This window comes from Ostrea edulis, chromosome 2 (assembly GCF_947568905.1).
Source record: "Ostrea edulis chromosome 2, xbOstEdul1.1, whole genome shotgun sequence".
NCBI lineage: Eukaryota > Metazoa > Mollusca > Bivalvia > Ostreida > Ostreidae > Ostrea > Ostrea edulis.
The window spans coordinates 80,660,418-80,686,771 of record NC_079165.1 but is presented as its reverse complement, the minus strand read 5'-3'; the positions used below and the strand labels follow the sequence as shown (position 1 = coordinate 80,686,771).

The 26,354-nt window shown below is 37.0% G+C and overlaps 1 protein-coding gene across 2 annotated transcripts in view; it reads right to left on the bottom strand.

Annotated features, from left to right (window-relative positions):
• The window catches only part of LOC125678491 (hemicentin-1-like), a 93,215-nt gene that overhangs the window by 39,161 nt on the left and 27,700 nt on the right, over window positions 1–26,354 (bottom strand). For both annotated transcript variants that reach the window (XM_048916978.2, XM_048916979.2), the window contains exons 18-35: window positions 24,649–24,936; window positions 17,469–17,744; window positions 16,704–16,982; window positions 15,939–16,214; window positions 13,876–14,175; window positions 13,356–13,643; window positions 12,346–12,627; window positions 8,538–8,822; window positions 7,695–7,979; window positions 7,302–7,580; window positions 6,641–6,919; window positions 5,982–6,260; window positions 4,396–4,683; window positions 3,251–3,429; window positions 2,508–2,613; window positions 1,354–1,635; window positions 843–964; window positions 464–614 (exon numbers count right to left, since the gene is read on the bottom strand). In XM_048916978.2, the coding sequence (XP_048772935.2) occupies window positions 464–614; window positions 843–964; window positions 1,354–1,635; window positions 2,508–2,613; window positions 3,251–3,429; window positions 4,396–4,683; window positions 5,982–6,260; window positions 6,641–6,919; window positions 7,302–7,580; window positions 7,695–7,979; window positions 8,538–8,822; window positions 12,346–12,627; window positions 13,356–13,643; window positions 13,876–14,175; window positions 15,939–16,214; window positions 16,704–16,982; window positions 17,469–17,744; window positions 24,649–24,936 (4,524 nt within the window). The remainder of the gene's footprint in view (window positions 1–463; window positions 615–842; window positions 965–1,353; window positions 1,636–2,507; window positions 2,614–3,250; window positions 3,430–4,395; window positions 4,684–5,981; window positions 6,261–6,640; window positions 6,920–7,301; window positions 7,581–7,694; window positions 7,980–8,537; window positions 8,823–12,345; window positions 12,628–13,355; window positions 13,644–13,875; window positions 14,176–15,938; window positions 16,215–16,703; window positions 16,983–17,468; window positions 17,745–24,648; window positions 24,937–26,354) is intronic.

Below are 26,354 nucleotides of genomic sequence, written 5' to 3'. Positions count from 1 at the left end.
GCACGTGCTTTTTCATTATTTGGAACTGATATGGCAATACCTTAATTAATATAATTAAAGGCTAAAATTAAATTACTTTTGCTTTAAGTTTACAATATGAATGATTAATTAATCATGTGAACAATAATTGCTCAATTGAATTTCCATACATCTAAGCTACAGACAGTTGACGTGGTAACCCTGTACACTGAGTCTTATCTTAATTAAGCTATAGACAGTCGATGTGGTTACCCTGTATATTGAGTCTTATCTCCTGGTTAATTAAGCTATAGACAGTCGACGTGGTTACCCTGTACATCGAGTCTTATCTCCTGGTTAATTAAGCTATAGACAGTCGATGTGGTTACCCTGTACATCGAGTCTTATCTCCTGGTTAATTAAGCTATAGACAGTCGACGTGGTTACCCTGTACATCGAGTCTTATCTCCTGGTTAATTAAGCTATAGACAGTCGACGTGGTTACCCTGTACATCAAGTCTTATCTCCCGGTTAACACTTCCGGCCTCATTGGTGGCAGAGCAAACATATGTCCCAGCATCTTCTAGTCTCACCGAAGTGAACTCAAGAGACCCGCCTATCAACATTCTGTGTCTCAGTCCCGTTGTAGGAAACACCTATAAAACGTTCAATCTAAAACATAATAACGCCTAGAAAAGGTTTGATCTAAAGAAGTCGACATTTGCAGACACTGCATTATCTGTTTAATTATCTTTTTAATATTTTAATCGGGTTCTGATTATAGCTGAATATTGCAATGACTTATAAGTCAAACTACAGGTGTCAATCACTAGAATACTTTCTATGGCTTTCTGATGACTCAGAACCTGTATTGTGTCACGAACCTTGTTATTCTTTTCCCATTTGACCTTGGGCACAGGCAGACCTATGCTGTTACACGAGAGGTCGACTCGTGTGTTGACTATTCCCACCACACGTGTAGGACCATCCTCAATGGTGGGCGGTACTGATGGAAAGAGAAGTAAAAAATGATTTTTGATGTTGTACAAGGCTAACATACTGTCCCAAATCGTCAAAATGAGAAAGCAAAAGCAAAAAACGAACACTGAAGAAACAATCAATGAAATTTATGAAATACATGGTAAGTGAAATAAAGAGAATGCAAAGCAGACATTGGATCAAAACCGAGTGAAAGTGAAGAAAACAATAGGGCAACGGTGAAGAATCGCAACTTGTATGGAGAAATAAAAACCAAGACCAAGCAAAAACCAAGACTGCATCATCACAAAAGAAAACAAACTCTTCATAAATCAAAATTTGTGAAATGTTTTTCTCTAACATAACTATTTCGTATATTCAAGAAATCAGACGTATGCAGAAGATAATTTATGTTACCTTGTACAGACACGGAAAAGTCGACAGAGGCGTTCCCAGCGGGGTTAGTCACCAGACATGTGTATTCACCCTCGTCTAGAAGCTGGGCATTGGTTAACAGCAGTTGCCTCCCTTGGTCTCTTATTCGGACACTAGGATTACCATAGGACGGAATGACCTGATGGTGTCTCATCCAAACAACCTTGGGCGGGGGAATGCCTGTTGCATCACAGCTCAGCATCAACTGTTGGTTTATTACTACTGACCTCTGTTGAAACTGAGAACCGTTGACTCTGGGAGGCACTGAAAATAACAGACATATCGAAAGTAAGCATGGGGGTTCATAACAGCAAAGGACGTTTGAATTCTTCGTGGCTCGAGATAAAAGACACCACAGAGTTATCCACTTCTGCTTCATACTTAAAATGGATATTAACGACATACAATAACTCAACTTCTCTATCGTCAACTTCCCATATCTATGTAGCAATACTCCATTATCACCTATATATGGTGTTTATATCTCGCAATGATTCGATACCCAAGAGCTTGTTCTGCGAATGATCAGTTTTTAAGTCGAGGTAAGCTACTGACAAACAAGTCGATGGTGTAAGGGTTTCAACAGTTTCCCTTAAAGTCAAAATATCGCAAACTCTATGGTCGTCATACAACCTATCGTTGGGTCAAATACTGTTTGACTTGCTTTATACTGATTGTTAGGCCGTTCTTGGTACAATAATTTTGACTACGGATAACTCCATTTACCTGATCAAGATATAGGGATTACGGCGGATGTGACCGGTGGATAGGGGATGCTCACTCCTAGGCACCTGATCCCACCTCTGGCATATTCAGGGGTCCGTGTTTGCCAAACTCTCTATTTTGTATTGCTTATAGGAGTTATGAGATCGATCACTGTTCGTTATCTTCACCTTTCATAAGGTGAAATTATCATTCTCTTGAAATAGTTTAGAATTATAATTTCAGTTTATCATAGAATTAATATGCACTATTCATTAAAATCCTTTTTAAATATTGAGTCATAAATCTCCTTATAATTCATGTTTATCTCTGAAAAGACCAATCACAAGAGTTACTTTCGATTTCCAATTATAGTAGTCTTCTGCAAGTCATTTCATATTTATCTGGCAACTTCCTTCATCGGATCATAATACCTTGAACATTCAGTTGATAATATTTTTCTGTCAGTCCTGCCATGTTCTCTGCCTGACAGGTGTATTTTGCTGTATCTGCTGTCCTTGCACCTATAATCTGGAAAATCTGAAAGCAACGACATCATAACCCGTAATTGAACTATAACCAGAGCGGTATAACAAGAGCATACGGTGTACTCAACCTGTCCCAAAGCATGGGGTCAAAGACATATTTATTAAATGGAATAACGTAACGTATATATTAAGTACAGGGTCGAAGAAACCTTAATTAACTGGAATAACGTGGCGTATATTGTCACTAACACACAAGAAACAGGTGAACCTCACTGGAAATTATACAGGTATTCTGATATGGTGTCTCAGGCTCTGGTTGATTCCTACATTATATTCAGCACCCTAAATTGGAATAAAGAGACTGATCAAATCAGTCAATTTAATTTGATAAGCTAATTTCTTGGTTTGAAAATATTTCATTGTTATCTGTTACCACCTCTTCATATTTACCTTCATTATAAACCTGTTACGGTTACAGTTTAAATTATAATTAATAGAAGGCATCATCACAAAATGAAACAACCCCTAACAACTTGAAAAAAGACTAACTTCAGCATACACCATATAGGGTTTTATGTCACACTGTTTCTTCTCTATCGTTTCGAAAGACTGGGAACAGAATTAAAATTCAATCATGATTGATCACTGTTTCTTATCTCGTCTTTTTATCTTTGTTACTTTTTACGTACCTGTCCCCCAGATAGAATCCTGACTTGAGAGTTATCCTCCGTTTGTAGAATATTTCCATCTTTCAGCCATGTAACTAGAGGCTCGGGGATCCCGCCCACCTCACAATTCAAGGTGGCCATTCCTCCTTCCACAACCACATGCAGTTCTTCTCCCTGTGATTTGACAATGAATGGAGGCACTGCAACATACAAAACCTATTTGCATTCAGTCAGTGATAGCAAAACTATTCTTGTATACAGAGATCTTTAACATGCTGAAAATTCAATAACTGTCAATAATTGAGAATTGTCAATATATATTTAATAATGTTTATGAAAAGAGCAGAAAATGGACTATCGGTGTCCCTGTGTATTTTAGATTACACACATGACATCAATATGAATTATTTACACCTGACCATATAGAATTAATGGACATTCGACTGAAGAAAAACCTGCAACAAAATGCAATCCATTCATTATGCCTTGATGTTCAAGACTCTCGCTTTTAAGGTATGAAGCGCATTAAATGGATAGTAACGGACATGTACCATACACATCAATTAACGGGACTTCACAGAGTGAGTTTCGTATGAGTACCAGGTAAAACGAAAGTAAAATACATGAGAAACGGTCCTCAAGGGTAGATAAAATAACGTTCGGTTGGTGTCCAGAGCACCTCTGGTTAACTCAGGTCACTTACGGTAGTTGTCCAGTTAGAAGTAACCTGACAGGTACAGATAAACACATTACATATAGCTTCTGTACACTACGCAGACACCTTACAGTCTGTTTGGTGTTCATTCCCAGTTTTAAATATGCTCAAAACATTTTCCACCGAATAGTATGGAGTGACCGGGACCAGACAGACTGACGGATAGTCATAAAAACTTCCTAAATACCTATCTAGCTCTGTTTGCAGCAATGCAATACAGCAGATACAATGTAATCCATACTGTAGTACGAATTCACATCTCTTGTGTTCCTCTACATTTTGTGGTCAGATCGACAGACCGGCATAGTTATATCTATTCAACTTTGTTTAAAATGGCAAAATAAAACAATTGATACACAATCTGTTTGTTAAATCCCCTCATTCCCCTACATTTTGTGACCAGACAAGCGATCAATATGGAACAATATGACAGTCAAATCACAATCCTTACCGTGAACTTGTAAGTTGAACTCCCTCTTCTCCTGGCCTGCTACATTAGTCACCGTGCACGCATACTTCCCAGCATCCTCTACCTGGGCATTAGATATCTCCAGAAACTGGTCGTTACTAAGGACCCGCATTCTTTTGTAGGGGGAGTCCAGCAAGGGTACCCGGTTCTTTAGCCAGATGATGGATGGTGTGGGGATCCCCATGGACGGACAGTTTATATTAATTGTCTGGTTTTGGATCGTGACCAGATTGTTGTCAGAGGCTACCTCTGTCAATATGTGTGCTGGGACTGTTTCAAGTAAAAAAAAAAATGTCGACAGCATATATCAATTACATACTTACTTACTCCATTTTATGATTTCATAATATACACTGATAACTAAAACAACAGAAGTATTTTGATTACATAGGAATTGTTTTGTGTCGGGTAGATGTTTTAGTTTATTCTTTTTATGGCATCGTTGGAAGTAGTTGTATCTGGAAATAAGTATGTATGTTAGTAAACATACCATTGTACTTCTAGGGTATTGACGTGCATGGACAAACATACCATATAAGTGGGAATTTTTGCGTGACACAAATTTAGCGATTTTTCCGTTAAATTGGTATATATATTTAGCGAGAGCTATTTTAGCGACTTTGTAATTTCAGGAAAGATAAATATTACCTCAGATATGGAGTAAATTGTTAGTGATATTCAATTTTACTCGTAGCTTTCTCATCACTCTCGCTAATGATGCCAAAATTAAATCCTCGCTAAAAAGTCTGCTTATACGGTATCAACATCGTGATTTCATGCTAATTCTTTTAGCAATATAACTCTAATCATATTTTTCGTTATGTTCAGTAAAAATCTTATCTCAAGTTCTATGTGATTACCAGCACCAATTAGACATAAAATCTCCTTGCTTTGATAGACAAACTCCATGATATATATTCCGGAAATAGGCCTTGGTGATGCTTGGTGCCTTTCCACGTGAAAAACTATGCTACGTCGGCAAAAGCACTAACTCCCTTGAATAAAAGTCAGTGATGAAAGCACCAAATATTCTACCAGAAGATATCGGGGTAGAAAGATAAAGTTCGTGGTTGAAAGCCATAATGGGGCCAAATCTCTTGGCGGAGGGCCTTGCGTAAAATTTAGCATTCAAAACAAATCTCTATACTGACGGCATAGTTAGCAACAAAAGTCCAAATTCTCGTAGCTGAGACATTTGGGGGAAAGTCAAGAGATAAAAGCTCCAACCCCCAGTATATTTTCCATGAAATATTCATCCAAGATCTGCTGTCATAAGAATTAGCACTACTCCAATATCCTCTGCCAAGATATGTTTGTCGCTGTATTTCATACAAAACCTTCTGCCAGAAAATTTGATGCTTTTGTAGCTGACTTTTGCCAAAGATCCTTTGAATCATGGAATTTGATGCGCTTTGTTAACCATGCCCTTTATTTTACAAGTAACCTCACTAACCCCAATGTGTGGTTAAGAATCTAAAGTACTATATGACTCCCATATCTTGAAAACATAATCTTAATAAAAGACAAAGTTGAATGCACATGGAATTTGATTGAAATATTTCCCCTACCCAGAACTTCCAGATGGAATTTTTTACGAAGTTCCCCAGCCTTGTTTTCAGCCACACACATGTAAGTAGCAGTATCTGCCACCTGAGCCTGGTCAATGGTCAGCTGTCTGTTCCTTTCCAACAGGTGGATCCTGTCCTTGGGAACCAGTGGACTGTCGTTAATTGTCCAGGACACTGTCGGTTCGGGAACTCCGGAAACAGGGCATTCTATGATCACAGTGCGATTCTGAATGACCTTGGGAGTGTACACGACATTTGACTCATCAATGGAAGGGGGGACTAAAATGAGAACACAATGGATTCGTAAAACACAATGCCTTCCCAGTTCTTCTTTAATATAACACGCCACTTATCAAAAGTAAAATAATTACCCAATTGTAATGATACATGATACATCACGCACGGTCTTTCTAGATGATTCATACAATCTACTCTGCACATCAGTAAACACATATGTTAACCGTCTTCAATATTGAATTTCACTACACAGCTTAATTAGTTTTATTCATTTCTGACTTGCCAGCGCGGGGGCTCTAAATGTAAATAAATGTATTTGTGAAACATGCATTTAATAATGAAAATCGCATACTTAATAGATTCCAATCTTTGGGATGAGGATCTACTTTCATTACGATAATTCACAACACATGTTTTCCTACCCATGACTTCCAGTTCCATGTCCACGCTATCTTTCCCGGCGGGATTGACAGCTGTACATGTGAATGTTCCCGTGTCGTTGATAGTGGTGTTGGCTATCTTAAGCTGTAGTCCCCCAGTCTGCAATACCATCCGTTTGTCTAAGACAAGTGGAGCGCCGTCTTTGTACCACGTGATGTTGGGCGGTGGCAGACCGTGGGCAGGGCAGTTCAGTAAGGTGGCACGACCTTTGTTGACACCCGTATATTTCTCGAAGGATTCCTTGTCAATTACAGGTGGAACTGAAATGGGAATAAGGATAAGGAATTTGTAAGTACAGTGCTTTTCTTTTATTCAGATGTTGTCAATCCAAAATACATATACTTTAATATTGGTTATACTATATCGTGTAACCAAGATGAGTCTTCAGTGAAATGTGCACTTGAAAATTCATCAATTTTCAAGGATCTATGTTTCTTTTTTTTCATATTTTGGATATAAAGATCAAAACGTCTTTTATGTTTTTAAATCATGTTATACCCATTTAAAAAGGGTTCAATGGTGATGTTGAATATATTTATAAAATACCACATATGTTTCTACTGTTGCTAAATGCCAAAATGATTAACCTTTAATTAATGTATTAAGCTGTATTCTGAATAGTGCTCCCTGGTTTATCCTTACCCCAGACCTCAAGTTCGATATCAACTTTGTCGTCTCCAGCGGAGTTTGAGGCAATACACGTATACATTCCTCCATAATCCACGATAGCGTTGTGTATGTGGAGCTCTTTCCCTCCGTTCTGTTCCCTTAACCCAGAGGTCAGGGAGAAGTCTATCGCTTGACCGTTTTTCAGCCAGGTAATTTCTGGTTCAGGGGTCCCCGATGCTGGGCACAACAATATGGTTTCTTCACCCACCTTCACTTTTGGAGACCTATCAGTCTCGGATATTATTGGAGGAACTAAATATAGTTACAGATACAATTCATTCTACTGAAGCGCAATATGCATGTAAAAATGAAATAGTAAAAGGAAGACCCATAATCCACATAAATTTTTAAAGTAAGAGTCCAAACCTTCCACAAAAACATCGAAATTAAGCTTCGCCAATCCCGCTTCATTCCACGCCTCACAGGTATACAACCCTGTGTCTGTTACCCTGGAAACCTTTACGGTCAGTTCCTCGCCATCTTTGTCAACCTGAATGTTCTCGTCCATGGTGACATTCATCTTCTCTCCATCCTTGTACCAACTAATGACCGGTGGGGGGATGCCGGACGCTGGACACACGATGGTCAGGGGACTATTGACAATTACTCGGGGATTGACGTTTGTTCGGAATTCATCTATCTTACTTGGAACTGTAATAGAAATAAAATAGACAACATGAAACATGTAAATCAAAAACCTTAATACTACGGTACTCTCAGATGTATACAAAACAAATAAATTCCCATCAAAAAACTTTGTTTTTTATCAAGTTGTAGTTTGGTATCTCGAATATCAATATCTCGAATACTGAAGATTCCTTATTTTACGCGAGTACTTTTAAATATGGCAAAATGACTCGTATATGTCAAATCGCATGAACATAAATTCACATGTCGTCTGTTAATCAAGAATACTTACATGTATTTTAGCACCAGTAAATGAAAAGTGTGTAATTTTATTTCGCGATAATAAATTTCTCGCGTATATTTAGGATTCTACAGTACCATGGATATGTCTAAGTGATTTGAAAGTCCCATCCATTTATTCTTTAACTATTGTACCCTCGATATCTCGAATCCTTGGATATCTCAGTCATTTTTCTCAGTCCCATTAAGTTCAAGATTACTGTAGTTATAAATTTTGTATACAAGGGTATAGTATTTATTGAAATGAACAAGGTTAACAAGACTACTGTAGTTTGCTGATACCTTGTATTTGGACATTGTAATCTTGGCGGTCTGCCCCAGCCTTGTTTGTGGCTTCACAGATGAATGTTCCAGTGTCCGTTAGCTGAGCGTTAGGAATCCGAAGCTGTCTTCCTGAGGAGAGGAACTCCACCCGTGGACTATTGGCTACATCTAACAGAAGACGCTCCTTGTACCAGGTGATGTCTGGGGTGGGCGCCCCGACCGCTGGACAGTTCAGGACGAGTGTCCGGTTCAGGATCACACGGGGTTCTGTGTTTACGTTCACACGCTGGATGTAGGCGGGGACTGTATAATAAATGTCAACACCACGTTATACAGATGTGACTGGAGATGTTATTCACTGCATAAAGGTGTCACGTTCTTTGGGTTTCGAGATTAGAGACAGGAAGTTATTATCATAGTATAGTATACACGTACATTGTATAACTTTATTTAACATTTACTACTAATGTATATTCAAAAAGGTATCAAATCTTATATATTCTAAAATAGCATTTCAAGCAATTTGTAAATCGCTGCCATTGTACAAATTTCATCTGTCATGTTTCGGGTGTGTATATATGTAAAGAACCCTCACAGTCACGGTCATGAGGATCAGGCATGGGTCATTGTTTTACTTCAATTACAGCTAATGAAGTCTCTACACAAGAAACTCCCTTATGGGATGTAATACAACAAACAAATTAAAGAACATGTACTCTCGTGATGCATTTGTTTCACCTAGGTCAATTGTAGTTTCCAGATGAGAATGATGTGATGGAGAGCAAAAACAAGCAAATCTTCAAATATCAGATGTGCTGGACCAGAAGAATGCAATACAATACAAAACGCATCCTACCCGGTAATCCAAAAAGATTATAGTGCGATAATATACTAACGGTACTACCGTTAGAGCAAGCGCAGCTATATATATAAGCCCGGATCCAGACAATTTTCCTAGGCGTGGGTCCACCACATCCTTTTATTTCAAGGGATTCAATCTATACTATGGACTGACATGTAATATTTTGAAACTGGAAGTGCGTAGAAATAGGCAAATATAATATTAATATTTGTATATACCCTCTTTTTTTATTTTGGTAACGATACATTGAGATCAAATGCCTTTAATCAGTCAAACTGATTACTATCATTTAATGTAATGCTAATAGTTACATGTTAGTGTAATTTCTCTGCCAAAGTACGAAAAGTACCATAATAACATGATTGTTTTTTCACCTTGTGTGTTGTTGAAGATAAAACAAACAGCGAGTAATCCCATAGAAATACAAAATTAAGAGTAGAGGAAACACGGACCCTTCGATATACCAAGGGTGGGAACAGGTGTTAAGGAGGAGTAACCATCCCCTTTCAACCGGTCACTCCTTCCGTGAGCCCTATATCTCGATCAGGTAAACGGATTAATCCGTAATTGAAGAATAGCCTAATGATTGGTATAAAACATGTTAGACAGCATTTAACCCAATCACAGGCTGTATTTTATTGGTACCGTAAATGACCATAAAATTTAAGAAATGCTGACTCTAAACGAGGCTGTTGAAACATTTGTAATACTAGATTATTTTTCAGTAGCCTGTCTAGATTTAAAAACTGATCATACACAGAATAAGCTCTTGCATATCAAACCCATCGAGAGAAATAAACCCAATATGCAGTGATAATGGATTTTAGGAAATTGATGATGGAGAAGCTGGAGTCATCCCATTTGTCATAACGTGGAGTTGTTTGTTTGCCGTTAATACTGTGGAAATGGTCGTAGGGGATTGATGTACGTGGATTTCGTGGGGCACTCTTACCCACGATATTGCATGTCCTCGAACATTTTTTTAAAACCAAGTAGAGTTATCTCTCCTAGTGATATCGTATCGCTTAACCATGAAATTACATCCCCACGAACCAGCAAAATTTTACTTACCCACGAACATTGACCTCCACGAATTAAAATGATTCCGCGGTATCTATGCTCAACAAAATATCTAAGTATGAAGCACACGTGATATATCATATGCTGTCTTTTATTTTGAGTTCACTGGGTCTATCAAATTGGCATATGTCAATGAAAATGGTTATTATTGATACCGGTAAGTTAAAACGGCGTTGATGTATCTAAATATATTTAAATGTCAAGTTGAATGCCACTGCAAGAGATTTTTTCTCATGTTGGAAATTTTGAATAACTTCCGCCTCGTAATAATTTATCATAAAAACAGATCAGCTAATAAAGGATCATAATTCGTACCCAATGGGAGTTCCGATAGACTATTGGTAGACCTAATTACCAAAGACTACGATGATATTGTCAATGAGGAACTCCAGGATCTTTTTAAAATCAACCTCAGAGTACTTGTGCATAGAATCAGAGTGGTTTTTAATAAAGTAATATTTGGAATGACCAATCACTCGATATTGATATTTCCTTTTTCCCTTTTTGACGAAGCAACTATCTACATGTATGATGTCAAAAGGTTTAGTCGTTTATCTATTACGAGAAATGGTCGTGCAAAGTGTTGAAAAGTCACATTTTGATGTTGATTTGAGAAAAATGTTGTGATTTCAAATTTACTAAAACTTATTCAGATTTTTTTTAGATTCCACATTTAATTTACACCACTTCTGGCATATGTTGAGGCACAATACGTTTGAAGTTTCTCTTTCACAGTAGTTGATATATTTCTGAGGAGCAAAGAATAGGGAATTGGTAAAAGGTTTACTGGATACAGCAATGTATCTATGTTTGTAAGGGTTGCATTCTAAACTAACCGTAGGCTAAGGAAATATTAGGGGTGTAGAGGGTTGGGTTGATTGATTGATTGAATATTGTTTAACGTCCCTCTCGAGAATATTTCACTCATATGGAGACGTCACCACTGCCGGTGAAGGGCTGAAAAATTTAGGCCTATGCTCGGCGCTTATGACCATTGAGCAGGGAGGGATCTTTATCGTACCACACTTGCTGTGACACGGGACCTCGGATTTTGCGGTCTCATCCGAAGGACCGCCTCATTTAGTCGCCTCTTGCGACAAGCAAGGGGGTACTGAGGATCTATTCTAACCCGGATCCCCACGGGACTACAGGGTTGAGGGTTGGGGGTCACCATGTTTTCTATCACAACTTATAACAAGAAGTTAAAACAGGAAACGCAACATGAGCAGTTGCAAGCAGAAAACACAAATAGTTGTATTTTCTTACATCGTATGTCCTACACATATGGTGCCATTTTAATTTGTTTGAATTATGAAATGAAGCCACCCTCAACAATAAAGAAAACAAACCAAAAATTAAAAAAAAACGAAACATTGAATAAGTATTAGCACGTTAGTTTTGTATTGATGTTATTACAGTTTATCTAGAAGCATACATTGACCCTTCTTCATCTGCTGTCAGTGGAACAAGATTTAGCTCATAAGGATGCTTACATAGTCAACTGCATGTGCCACGGAATTAAAGAAAGAAGGTGTCAGGAGGTGGTTTTGTACACCAGTGCCTCATATATTCTTCAAATACCGATTAAACATTCCTTTAGCATGCAGGTGGAATGCTGCAGAGTTTTTTATCCTTTGTGTTATGGTCTTTGATGCATTAGCGTTGGTATTGTTGTGTAACTACTGTAAACTGCAATTATTTGTTTGTATGTTGTTTTACGTCCGATTCCAGAATGTTTCACTCATGTAGAGACATCACCACCTTTAGGTGAAATGCCACAAATTTTGATTTATGATAGCGCTTGAGTCTGTAGCAGTGATGGATCGTTAGTTGTACCAGCAGCTTGGCAAGCTTTGTTTAATAAATAAGACACATTTTACTTACCTAAGACATGAAGGTCAAAGGCTTTCTCATTGTTTCCTGCCACATTTTGGGCACGACACGTAAACCTGGTAGAGTCTTCCTCGGAGGCATTGACAATGGACAGTGTCCACCCATCGTCCAACAAATAATAGTTAGTAGAGTTCTCTCTGATAGCTTTGTTGGCTCTAAACCAGGATATCTCGGGTCTGGGGATCCCTGAAGCTGGACAGGTCAGCTGGAAGGACCGGCCCACCACAACTTCTGGACGTCCTATTTCTCCCTCCCTTTCTATGGATGGGGGTACTACACAGAGAAAATGATCAATTTTAACAAACCTAAGTAACATGTCGCCACATAATGGGTGCTCTTATAGCCTGTGGATGGGGAAACTGTGCAAAATGTTAATTTCATTTATTGATTGTAACTAATCTAATAAAGAGTATGAATGACGGTCATATTATGAAAGTCTCCATTTTGTAATCAAATATAATCTTATCTTTTCTCTAACCATATGTATAATCCATATGCCCAACTGACAGTCACAGCTATGTCATCATTGTCTGCTTGCAGATCTCAAATCAAATTATTTATTTGATATTTTATCAACAAGAGAAGGCAATTGTTCAGAAGTCCTTTTTGACCAATAAAAACCGACAATGGCTTTCTATGAAATCTGGTTCCCCCACTGACTAACAAAACTCTGGTCCTGTATAACACTTTAATGCACTCATTTTGGAGAATCAGTGATTGTGTCTCAACACTCAGAAGCAGATAGACATTTATGAGCAAAACAATCAATCCTGTATCTCATTGGAAGTGTAACAGAAAGGACAAAATGAAACAAACAATATCAGAATTTGAACCCGGGATTTCTACCGACTGAGCCAACGGTGATCAAACTAAATTGACCGCCAAAAAAATTGGTAAGAGCAAGATATTTTTCAGGTATGAAATTACGAAACATTTATCAATTAGGCTAGTTCAATAGCTGATTTGACAGATTCCACAAAAAAACACGAGCAAGAACCTACCATATACCTCCAATTCGTATTCATTTTGAGAACTGCCTGCTACATTGACACCCTCACATCTGTATAGGCCAGTGTCGGTCACACGGGCGCTGGTCAGTTCCAACCGTCGGCCATCTGCAAATGTTCGAATGTTAGGGTCCAATTCAGGGGAGATTACCTCTCCGTTTTTGTACCAGGTGATCTTCGGAGGCGGAATTCCAGACATTGGACAGCTAATGAACAGAGAGTTCCTAATCACCACAGAGAGGTTGCTGGGGGTCACTGTGTCGTAATCGAGGATTGGAGGAACTAGAACCAAATTGTGATATATAATTATTGAATAAACTGACTTAATTATCTAAATTTAGATTGAGCATGATTTTTTATCAGTTACATGACAATGAAATTAAAAACAATTAAGATTAAAAACAAATTCTATAAGCAAAGTAATTTCCCCTTAATTAATTTCAATTTTGAAATTTCTGTGTTATTTAGTGACCTAAAATGAAAGTCAGATTTCAATTACTGTACTCCATCTTACTATGTACTTCCAGATTGAACGACTTTTCCGTCTCCCCAGCAGTATTTCTGGCATTACACGTGTACCGGGCTTTATCCGTTATCTCTGCATTTAGAATTGTGAGGTTCCGTCCCTCATCCGAAATGAAGAACCGTTTCCCATCATCCAATAGATCCTCTCCATTCCTCTGCCACGTGATTACTGGTTTCGGGTCACCCTCGATCGGGCAATAAAAGGAGGTGGTGCTGTTTATTACTACAGCTGTGATGATGGGTCGTCTGTCTGATAGGTTTATCTCCTCGCCGATCAGTTTAGGTGGGACTGTAGGGAGAAAAACATCACTGTAACACGAGGTTATACTGCAGCTAATGTCAACATTTAACTCATGTTTCACTGTACCTGTAATTTGTTGTGTCTCACAGTGATGTGTTTAGAATGATTGCCACTATGTACAAGAAATGCGACAGTTTACAGATATACCATAAGACATGCTTAATTTTACTGGTTGCATGCAGTATAACGTTTACAGGGAAATAGCTGATGGGATGCTTAACATTATTGATTGCATGTGGTATGGTGTTTACAGAAATGATTTGCGAGATGTTAAACATTATTGAGTACATGTAGTGTAATGTTCAAATAATATGTCTGAAATTGCATACCTTATTATATATAGTGCATGGTTTACACGTTATGTTTAATCCCGTGGGGAGCATGATTAGAATAGGTCCTCAGTACCCCATTGCTTGTCGTAAGAGGTGACTAAATGGGGCAGTCCTTCGGATGAAACCGCAAAAACCGAGGTCCCATGTCACAGCAAGTGTGGTACGATAAAGACCCCTCCCTGCTCAAAGGTCATAAGCGCCATCATAGCCTAAATTTTGCAGCCCTTAACCGGCAATGATGGCGTCTCCATATGAGTGAAATATTATCGAGAAGGACTTTAAACAATATTAAATCAATCAATCATGTTTACATAAAGAATTTGTGGAATACTAAATGTTGGTTACATGTAGCATATTTGTGACAGTGACGATTTGTGATGATGTTGAACATAATCGTTACAGGTTGTGAGATGCTTTCAGAGATAATCTGTAAGATACCGGGAGACATGGATGGGTTTATGGAGTATATCTAGAGTGTCTCTGGAAATGGTAAATTTTGTGAGATAAAGTGCATTTACGAGTACTTGGAGTGTGACAATTTTCAGATATGATTTGTGAGATGCTAAACAACTGTGACAGGATACATTACTGATTTTGAAATACGATGCATCTATTGAGTCCATTGCAAGTGAGATTTGACAATGTTAACAGTTAAGATAGTACACATTGCATGTGAGATTTGACAATGTTAACAGTTAAGATAGTACACATTGCAAGTGAGATTTGACAATGTTAACAGTTAAGATAGTACACATTGCATGTGAGATTTGACAATGTTAACAGTTAAGATAGTACACATTGCATGTGAGATTTGACAATGTTAACAGTTAAGATAGTACACATTGCATGTGAGATTTGACAATGTTAACAGTTAAGATAGTACACATTGCATGTGAGATTTGACAATGTTAACAGTTAAGATAGTACACATTTTTAAGTCTACATAATGTGATACTTTACAAATATAATCTGTGAAGTTCTAAACATTACGAGTACATTTAGTAATATATACAATTTGTAAGATGATAAACATAACTGAGTCCATGGAGTGCGACATATCGGAATGGTGATTTGAGAAATTATAAAAACATAACTGAGTCCATGGAGTGTGACATATCGGAATGGTGATTTGAGAGATTATAAGCAAAATTGAGTACATGGAGTGTTTGAGGTTCTAAAATGATAATATGTGAGATACTGTATATTGTTGAGTTCACAGAATGCGACATTTGCAGTTATATTTTCGGAAAGACTAGACTTACATGCGTATCTGAATGTGACATTAAGAGTGATCTTTCGTGAGAGACAAGACATATCTGAGTACATTGGTGTGATAGTTTATGTTAGAGTAATATGCAATAAGCTAAACAGGACCAAGTACATTTATAAAGTGATAACTTGCAAGATGTGGAGCATTACTGAGTACGTGGAGGTCGACTGAGTGCTCAATTTCTCCCGCTGCATTGCTAGCCACACATTTGTAACTCGCGGTGTCCTGGGCATCAGTGTTGTACAGCTCCAGGGATCCATCATCAAGGAAGGTAACTCCGCTCTCATCCCCAGTCAGCAGAATGTCATCTTTATACCAGATGATTACAGGGGGTGGGGTTCCTACCGCGGGGCAAGGGATTGTCACGGGGTTGTTTTCTATCACTTGGGTGTGGTTGGTAACAAACGGTGGGAAAAATGGTGGATCTACATGATATGTAAAGAACGGTTTATTGAATAACGATGAACAGTTTTAAGATTTATTTTCTGATGTATCGACATTCAGAGATCTAGTTTTATACCTCTTTAAAACGATATTCAAGTTCTACATGTATGTTTAGTTCGGATAGGAAACGAATATTAAGAATCAGACAAATTCAAATCGACAGAGTTTTAAAAGAACAGATGATAATCAAAGATATACATAATAGAAATTCATGAGATTCCGTATTTTGGATAGGCTTTATTGATGTTAAAAAGTATATTCATACACTTACGCTGAACCTTATTATTTCTATTGGAATACAATGACATAATAAAATTCAAATCCTCAAATAAAGTTTCCAGACATAGTTTCCCGAAATTTATATATTTAGTGTCTATGATTGATTTCAACTATCGATGATTTGTTTTCCTCAATATAGTTTGCATTTAATTCCAATGAATTCCCTACGCTGTCAAATTCCCTGTCCATACCGTGTACAATCAGGGTGAAGTCCTTTACTGCTGATCCTGCAGGATTCGTGGCAATACACACATATCTCCCATCATCCCTAAGCTTTACAGAGCTGAACTGTAAGGATCCAAATGGGGTCAAGTCAATATCGAGGTCACTGGTGGGGTCTAAGATGACGCCATCCTTTTTCCATGTGATTTCAGGTTCAGGGTCTCCTTGTGTGTCACAGTTAAGAAATGCTGACTTTCCTTCCATTACGATCATATCTTGTTCCCCTTCGGAGCTGATAGTGGGAGGGACTGAAATAAAATGCCATATTTTTCGCAGGAAGTAGATTTCAGAGATATTTTCAATGATTTCCCTGGAAAGGCTTTTTTACTATATAAAACCAGTTATGATTTCGATGAGTATGAAATAAATATGAATGACTAGCGTCATGAGAAAAAGTCCCCATCATAAAAAAAAAATATAAAATTAATGTTAATTTATGTGGGGGATAAAATTAGAGGACCACAATATTTCTGAGTACAAGCTTAAGGATTTGAAAATTTCAACAGTTTAGAAAATAAAGTTATCCAAGATTGCCAGTGGTATTGATTCCTATTTGATAAATCATTATCAAAAAGTCAGACTTAAGACAGAATTCAAAACATGATAAATGCTACTGTGATTTTCATTCAATTCATTTCTAATAGCAAACCACAGATTACAGTTTGTTCTTCAATTTAAGACTGAAATATAAGATACACCAATTTCTTTATTCTAATCTCTTCATAAGGTCTTACTCTGAACAATAAGCGTAATAATCTTAGTTGTCTCCCCTGCTACATTGCTAGCCACACACTCATAGATAGCCCTGTCCGAGATTTCGACATTGAAGATCGACAGGCCGATGTCGCTAAACACGAAGCGCTCGGAGGAGTCTGGGGAGAATCGGACAAAGTTCTTTCTCCAGAAGATCTCAGGTTGTGGTTTTCCTTTCACAGCGCAAGGTAGGACGATTGTCTCCCCTGTAGTGACTGTGAATTGTTCTGTTTCTTCACCATCAATCACTGGGGGTACTGATATAAAGAGCAGTTAACAGTAAAAAGACCAGATCAGAAATCATGTCTATATACTTAATGGATCCGCCACATATATCTTGGAATCCACATTACTCCAGAATTGTATACAAAACATTCAGTCTTTTTCTTCAAAATATGGTAAAATTAGTCATTTTAAAAACTTTAACCTAAGCAATACATCTTGCCGAATAGATTAACATAGGCACAATTACACTATTTGTTTGGTCCTTAACTAACAATAAAATGCATGTATATAATGATTACTACAGTAGCATGATAAATTAAAGTATCATTACAACTTTACTGTATGAAATGAAAGTAACAAATGTTTACTATGTTAACTATTTATCAACTGTGGGGCACCAAATTAACATAAACTCAAATAATTGAAGATATCTTCAATCCAATTATTGCTCTCATCAATTCTATGGATGTACACATCAATGTGGTACGTGCAATTAATGCTCGCAAAATTGCATTTGGACCTCGTTATCAATGATGTTATAATCTATCTGATTGAATTGAAGGCATCTTTAATCATTTACAATGCTTTTATATAGGAATTTAAAATGTGTGCATCAATTCTTTTAAAGAGAGCAACAATTCAATAAAAGAGATCATTAATTCAATTGAATTGAAGATCTCTCTAATTATATATTGCACGCATCAATTGAATTAATGATATTATTAATTCAATTGAAGAGAGCAAGAATTCAATTACTGTGCGCAATAATTGAATTGATGTGCACTACAATTTATTTGAAGAGAGCAATAATCAAACCATTGCAAGCATTAAATAAATTGATGCGCACATTAATTAAATTAATGTTCTTTTCTACGGCGGCGTAGAAAGGCCATATAAAAATATTATTCGTTCGGACGAACTAGCAATTCGTTCGAACCAATTAGCAATTTGTTCGGACGAATTAGCTATTCGTTCGGACGAATTAGCAATTTGTTCGGACAAATAAGTTATTTGTTCGGATGAATAAGTTATTTGTTCGGACGAATAAATAATTTGGTCGGACGAATTAGCAATTTGTTCGGACAAATTAGTTATTTGTTCGGACGAATTAGTAATTCGTTCGGACGAATAAGCAATTTGTTCGGATGGAATAGAAATTCGTTCGGACGAATTATCAATTTGTTCGGACGAATTAGAATTCGTTCCGACGAAATAGTAATTAGAACTCTTGTGTTGAAAATATGAAAGAATCATAAGATAAAGATGGAGTTACTGGAAAAGGCACAGCTCTACCATTCTCTTGGATTGAATCAAGGTGAAATTTTACATTATTTGGCAGAGTTTAATAACATTGTGATAAGCAAGAGAACGCTTAAAAGAGTCCTTTCTTCCGCTCAACTGTTTAGAAGAAAGCAATATTCTGATTTTCTTTCAGTGGCTTTATTCATTGAAAGAAAAATGGAGACATCAAACAAACTTCGTAGATATAAATTAATGCATCTTCAATGTATAAAGTCCGGGTATACCGTGAAACAAGAAACTGTTCGACTTCTGCTTCAGAAAATTGATCCGTTATAGGTGTTCAACTTCGTAGTAGAAGGAGACTAAGACGGCGTGTTTATACAAATCCTGGTCCGGACTTCATGTGACATATAGACTCTTACGACACACTAAAACCCTTTGGTATCTGTATGCAGTAATGGATGCATTGATAGGTACTCTAGATACGTGATTTGGCTGGAGGCGTTTACAACAAATAGTGACACTGCTGCAATAGCAAGTTAGTTCATGTCAGACGTGTCATGTTGAAAATATGCAGAATGTTTTATGATATGAACATCAGGATGAGTTCTCTAATCGATGTTTTTTGTATGGTTCAAGTAACCATAATCAGAGGATAGAGGACTGGTGGTCATATTTGAGAAGTCACAACGCGCAGTTCTGGATATTTCATTTTCAGGAATTAAAAAACGAAGATAAATTTACTGGCGATTTTCTCGACAAATATTTACTCCTTGAACTTTGTTCAAACGTTTCGGCTAGTCTTTCACAATAAAGTAAAACACCAATTCCACACTTGATTCCATTCATGTAACAAGAGTACCGCAAACGGTACAACATACGCCCGTCGGACAGTGAAATTCAACCTGTAAAAGCCTTAAAGTAGGTCTAAGTGCACCCATTTACCTGACAAGTGAACTGATTATGTATTTCTCTGAGAGGGAGGTTGTGACAAAATGTCAGTGCAATATCTGTATCTATGATGAGGAAAATTCCAGAAAACTATTTGACCTACTTTTTAGCCCTAAAGCAAGCCATGGTGCATCAATTAAGTTGAAATGTGAACTGATTATGTATTTCTCTGAGAGGGAGATTGTGACAAAAGTTCAGGGCAATATCTGTATCCATATAGAAAACTGTTTGACCTACCTCTACCTCCAAAATAGGTCATGGTGCACCAATCTAGCTGAAATACTAACTGAACTTATATTCCTCCGAGAGGAAGCTTGTGACTAAATTTCAGGGCAATATCTGCATCCATATTGAAAAAAGTCCAGAAAACTGTTTGACCTACTTTTAGTTCTAACATAGGTCATGGACGGACGGACGGACCAATCCAGTTGAAATGCAAACTGAACTTGTATTCCTCTGAGAGGAAGCTTATGACTAAATTTCAGGGCAATATCTGTATCCGCAACGAAGAAAAGTCCAGAAAACTGTTTAACATACTTATAGTCCTAAAGTAGGTCAAGGTGCACCAATCCAGCTGAAATGCAAACTCACTCTTACGCTTCTTGAAAGAGAAATTGTGACCTTTCAAAGCCGTACATGCATCCGTTATAGAAAAAAAATCCGGAAAACATTACCTCCGATGGACAGCCAGTGAGCCAGACAGCGCCATAACATAATCTGACGACGGGGGTATAAAAATAAAAACATGGTGAACTCCTAATTTCAGAAGGCAACGACCTGATTTGAATAGAATACTTTTGTTTATAAGTTATTTTATATTGTTTGTTAAAGACTATTGAAAATTACTTGTAAACATTTTTGTTTTTATTTTCTCTTGGAAAGAAGTTTATTCCCTCATTTAACAAACCTAAACTCCATTCACCTAAAACTAATGCTGTCCTGTGTGGGTAAAACTGGATCTTGACTTAAATGTGAAAAATGAACAGACAGGCAACAGACCAACGCTGCGTGTAATTTGAACTTGTATGGGGCTGGATTGGTTTCATCATTGCATAGAAGAGGTCGGGGGTGGCAGGCAGAGGAGACTCGTGACCCCTCCACTCTAAAACGTGTGGGGGGGGGGGTGGGGGATGGGGGGTAGGCAAGAGCACCACCACGACTAACCTCCCTCTCCCACAATTTAGGATTTTGACGGTTTGGACGTTAGGTTTTGCAGTATATTTTCTTTTTTGTATTAACTTTTGTAGGTTGTGCCCCCCCCCCCCAACGTTTTCTTGTGTGACTACGCCATTGATAATTATGAACATCACTATTGTTTTAGGAGGAACTAAATGAAGTAATTCATCTTTGGAACACTCATAGAATGTTTAAAAATCCACACCAAATCGCTGCAAACGGTAGACCTATTACAATTTACAGACTGTTCCATCCGTACAAAGCAGAACACCATGTATGCCCCGTATCGATGGAGAAATGCAAAGAGGAGTGTACCTTCAAAGGGTCCTACTCATGCGACGGAGATGTATTTGAACTATGCTATGTTTTAATGGAAGAGAACAACCTGCAACATCCGGATGACAGTGTAACTGCGACAATATTGTATTGCACATCAAGCGTTTAAAACACGAAAGTAGAGATCGCGAGATTGCAAGATGTAAATCAAAAATTTATATTAAAAATAAATAGAGAGTAAAAATAATAGGCAAGCGTCGAGAATGCGAAGGGACCTCGCACTTTCAACCCTCGCCTTTTATTTTTTACTCTCTGTTTTTGACTTTTAAAAAAAAGTAGTTAGCATTTCCTGTATCTTTTTACGCATTTGGAAACCTTTGCTAAGTTTATAATAATTGTCCTTTAATTATTGTAGAAATCAATAAATTTTGTAACATCCTCATAAAAGTAGTTTTTGTAGATTATTAATTCTTTGACAAGCCTCCCCCCTTAAAATTTCCAAAGTTAATTTTTATTATACGGCTAGACTTCTTTCTATACGCATCAGAACTCGAGAGCTTCCGGGGCCTTCGCTTCCTGGGCCCCCACTAGGGTTTTGCCCTGAATATAATGGGAACCTTAAGGCGGCTTCCACACCTCAACTTCTTTCATATATATATTCTTGGCTGTATCCTCTTTCAATTAAAAAATCCGTGACAATTCTATGCTACACCATCACCACGATTACTCTCCGCCATTGTTCGGCGCATTGATCAAACATCCGGATAACAGTCATAAACAGCAATTCGTCCGAACGAAAAAGTTTTTTGTTCGGACAAAAAATTGTGTTTGCTCGAACGATCTTTTGTTGTTGTCCGAACAAAAAACTTCTTTGTTCGGACAAAAAAGTTTTTCTATAGGACAAAATGATATATGTTGAATTTCAGGGACATTTTCATCGTATTTTTATAGAGAGCTCTGTAGATACATGTAGGTATACATACATATACAGATATCTTTTAGCTTGTAAGGAGGGTTGGCAGCGGATACTTGTCAGGGACGTAGCAACAGGTTTTGTTTTTTTAAATCTTCCCTTTTCTTTTGTTGCATGTTAAAATTCTTTTTGGTCCGGCTGACCCCCCCCCCCCCTCCTTTTTGGCTGGCCCCCAGCTTCCCCTTTCAAAAATGATGCTACGCGCCTGCTCGTGTCCCCTTAACACTTTCAAAAGTAGGGGTTGGGGACAAGAGTATGTTTGTGCCCCCTCCTTACACTTCTGGGATCCCAAACGAGATCCTCATCTTTATAATAAATGTTGTTTGATAACATCCCTCCTTGATTCTAGAGTTAGAAATTTCTGTTCCAAAATTGTTATTTGCTATAAAGAAAGGTAGGCCTACTAGTATACCATAAAATTGTTATAAAATTTGGATATCCAGATTTGCGTTGACAAAACTTTGATATGCTCTGATTGGCGCATAATTACATTATTGTCGTCCTATACAAAAAATGATTTCCTTATTTAATGTGTTATACTCCGTTGTACAGAAAATTTTCAATTAATATACTTTTGCCCGGGGAGGGGAACCTTTAAGACTGAGCAAGGTGTAGGGAATCCCACCATTTTTAGCTTGTTATTTCAGGGGTTGGGGGTGCTTATGTAGTTTACCGTATTTACCGTCGCCATCTTCATGATGTTTATATGGAAAATTTTGGAATTGAATCCCATTTTAGCATGTGCCCCATTTTAAGTTTTGTGCTCCCCTACCTACACTTTACGATGGTTAACTACGGCATTGGCGTTGCCTTATATCTAATAACAAATTCGTCCGAACAAATTGCTAACTCGTCCGAACAAATTACTAATTTGCCCGAACAAATTTACTTATTCGTTCGAACGAATTTCTTTTTCGTCCGAACAAATAGCTAATTCTTCCGAACGAATTACTTATTTGTCAGAACAAATAGCTAATTCGTCCGAACGAATTACTAATCTGTCCGAACAAATAGCTAATTCGTCCGAACGAATTGCTAATTTGTCCGAACGAATTTCTATTTCGTCCGAACAAATTGCTAATTCGTCCGAACGAATTACTAATTTCTCCGAACAAATAGCTAATTCGTCCGAACGAATTGCTAATTCGTCCGAATGAATTGTTAATTCGTCCGAACGAATTCTTATTTCGTCCGAAAAAATTGCTAATTCGTCTGAGCGAATAATATATTTTTTACATGGCCTTTCTACGCCGCCGTACTTTTCAATTGAAGCTCTTTGCAATTGCGTGCATCATATCAAATATTGGTATCATCAATTCATTTGAGGAGAACAACAATTCAATTATAGAGCTTTTCAATTCAGCAAAATAATTAATGCTATCAACTTTTCAATTTAAGTGTGCAATAATTCAAAATTGAAAATATAATTATTTATTTGAAGCAAACTTTAATTGAATTGTAATTGCGCGCATCAGATGAATTGATAATATCTTGAAATAATTAAAGATATCTTCCATTGTTTGAGTTTATGTTAATTTGGCGCTCCATGATCAAAGATTTTACTATAGTAAACCAAGGTATGATAAGCTGAAGGTAACGAACAGTGATCAACGTTTTTAATCTTGATTTCGTTAAAATATTATTCTACTGAGATTAATTATCTAAAATATTAAATTTGTAGTAAATCAAAATATTGAAGGTTTTACTATTTAACTATACATTTAGTAGACTCTATCAAAATTTAATCATTGTAAATCAAAGTCTTGAAATTTTTGCTACAGAAAATCAATTTGTTTCTGTATCATTTCATAAAAGTTACATTTTGTTACTATATCATTGAAGTTCTAAGTATTGTTATTTTAGCAAATCATATTAAAGTTTCCCTGATAGCAACACAGTGTCCAAGTTTTACTGCAGTATATTATAATATCAACATTCTAACTATTTTAGTAAATCAAAGTATCAAAGCTTTTCTCTATGTACACGCAAATGTGCCTCACATGAATTTCATGTCAATTACTTATCACGTGCAATTTATTTCAATATTTTCACATGAACTTCATGTCAATTACTTATCACGAGAAATTCAAGTGAATAATTTCATATGAATTTCATGTGAATTACTTTTCATGTGAAATCCACGTGAAAGGTTCACTTGCATTTCACGTGAATGGTAATTCACATGAAATTCACATGAGGCACATTTTCCTCTGTAGTAAAACATTTAAAGGAACAAAATTATAAATTATAGTAAACAAATATAGTCATTGTTAGGGAGTCAGGAAAGTCGTGATGACATTTTTTGAGTTCATGTTTACCTTGAACGTAGAGGTTCACAGATTTATCAATTTCCCCAGCCACGTTGCTGGCGGTACACCTGTAAGCCCCTGTGTCCTGTGGGTCGGCACTGAAGATTTCCAAGCTCCCATCCTCTCGGATGAAGTAGTGGTAGTCGGTTAGGGAGATAGGGCTCTCATCCTTATACCAGGCGATGGTGGGGCGTGGATCACCCTCTACACTACAGGGCAGAACTATACCCTCCCCCTCTATCATAGTGAAGTTACTCTGGCCGTCCTGGTCTGTGTGAAAGGTGTGACGTGGAGGTACTGTCAAATAACAAACCGTTCTGTATAAAGTGGGCTATACCAGATTAAGCCAAACTTTCTTCCGGGTAAGGTCTTTTTTATGGTTGGTAGCATGACACCCTCCAATTTTATAAATAACATCATAGTATCCAATACATAATCGTAACTGCAACTCCATATTTCCTTGTGATAAAGTCACAAAAACACAGCCTCCCTTTCATTTATCATATTACACAAATGACATTAAACACCAATCCATAAAGTCATCCAACATTGAATGCTATTCTTTTTTTTAAACCAACTAGACACAGTATACATATTTATCTTGGAAATTTACAGTATACAGCTTTTATCTTGGATATTTACAGTATACAAACTGTCTTGGATATTTACAGTATACAAACTGTCTTGGATATTTACAACATACAGACTGTCTTGGATATTTACAGTGTGCAGACTGTCTTGATATTTACAGCATACAGACTGTCTTGGATATTTACAGTATACAGCTTTTATCTTGGATATTTACAGCATACATACTGTCTTGGATATTTACAGCATACATATTGTCTTGGATATTTACAACATACATACTGTTTTGGATATTTACAGTGTGCAGACTGTCTTGGATATTTACAGCATACAGACTGTCTTGGATATTTACAGTGTGCAGACTGTCTTGGATTTTTACATGCAGTGTACAGACTGTCTTGGATATTTATAGTGTACAGAGTTTATCTTGGATATTTAGAGTGTACAGCTTTTATCTTGGATATTTCCAGTGTGCATACTTTCTTCGATATTTACAGACATAACGTATGTTTATTTTGGGAGATTACAGACATATGTTTACCGTGGGTGTTTATAAACATACGGTATGTTTACAGACACAATATATGTTTACCTTGGACATTTACAGACACAATGCATGTTTACCTTGGACATTTACAGACACAATATATGTTTACCTTGGACATTTATAGACACAATGCATATTTACCTTGGACATTTACAGACACAATATATGTTTACCTTGGACATTTACAGAAATAATGTATGTTTACCTTGGACATTTACAGACACGATATATGTTTACCTTGGACATTTACAGAAATAATGTATGTTTACCTTGGACATTTACAGACACAATGCATGTTTACCTTGGACATTTACAGACACAATATATGTTTACCTTGGACATTTACAGAAATAATGTATGTTTACCTTGGACATTTACAGACACAATATATGTTTACCTTGGACATTTACAGACACAATATATGTTTACCTTGGACATTTACAGACACAATATATGTTTACCTTGGACATTTACAGACACAATATATGATTACCTTGGACATTTACAGACACAATGCATGTTTACCTTGGACATTTACAGACACAATATATGTTTACCTTGGACATTTACAGAAATAATG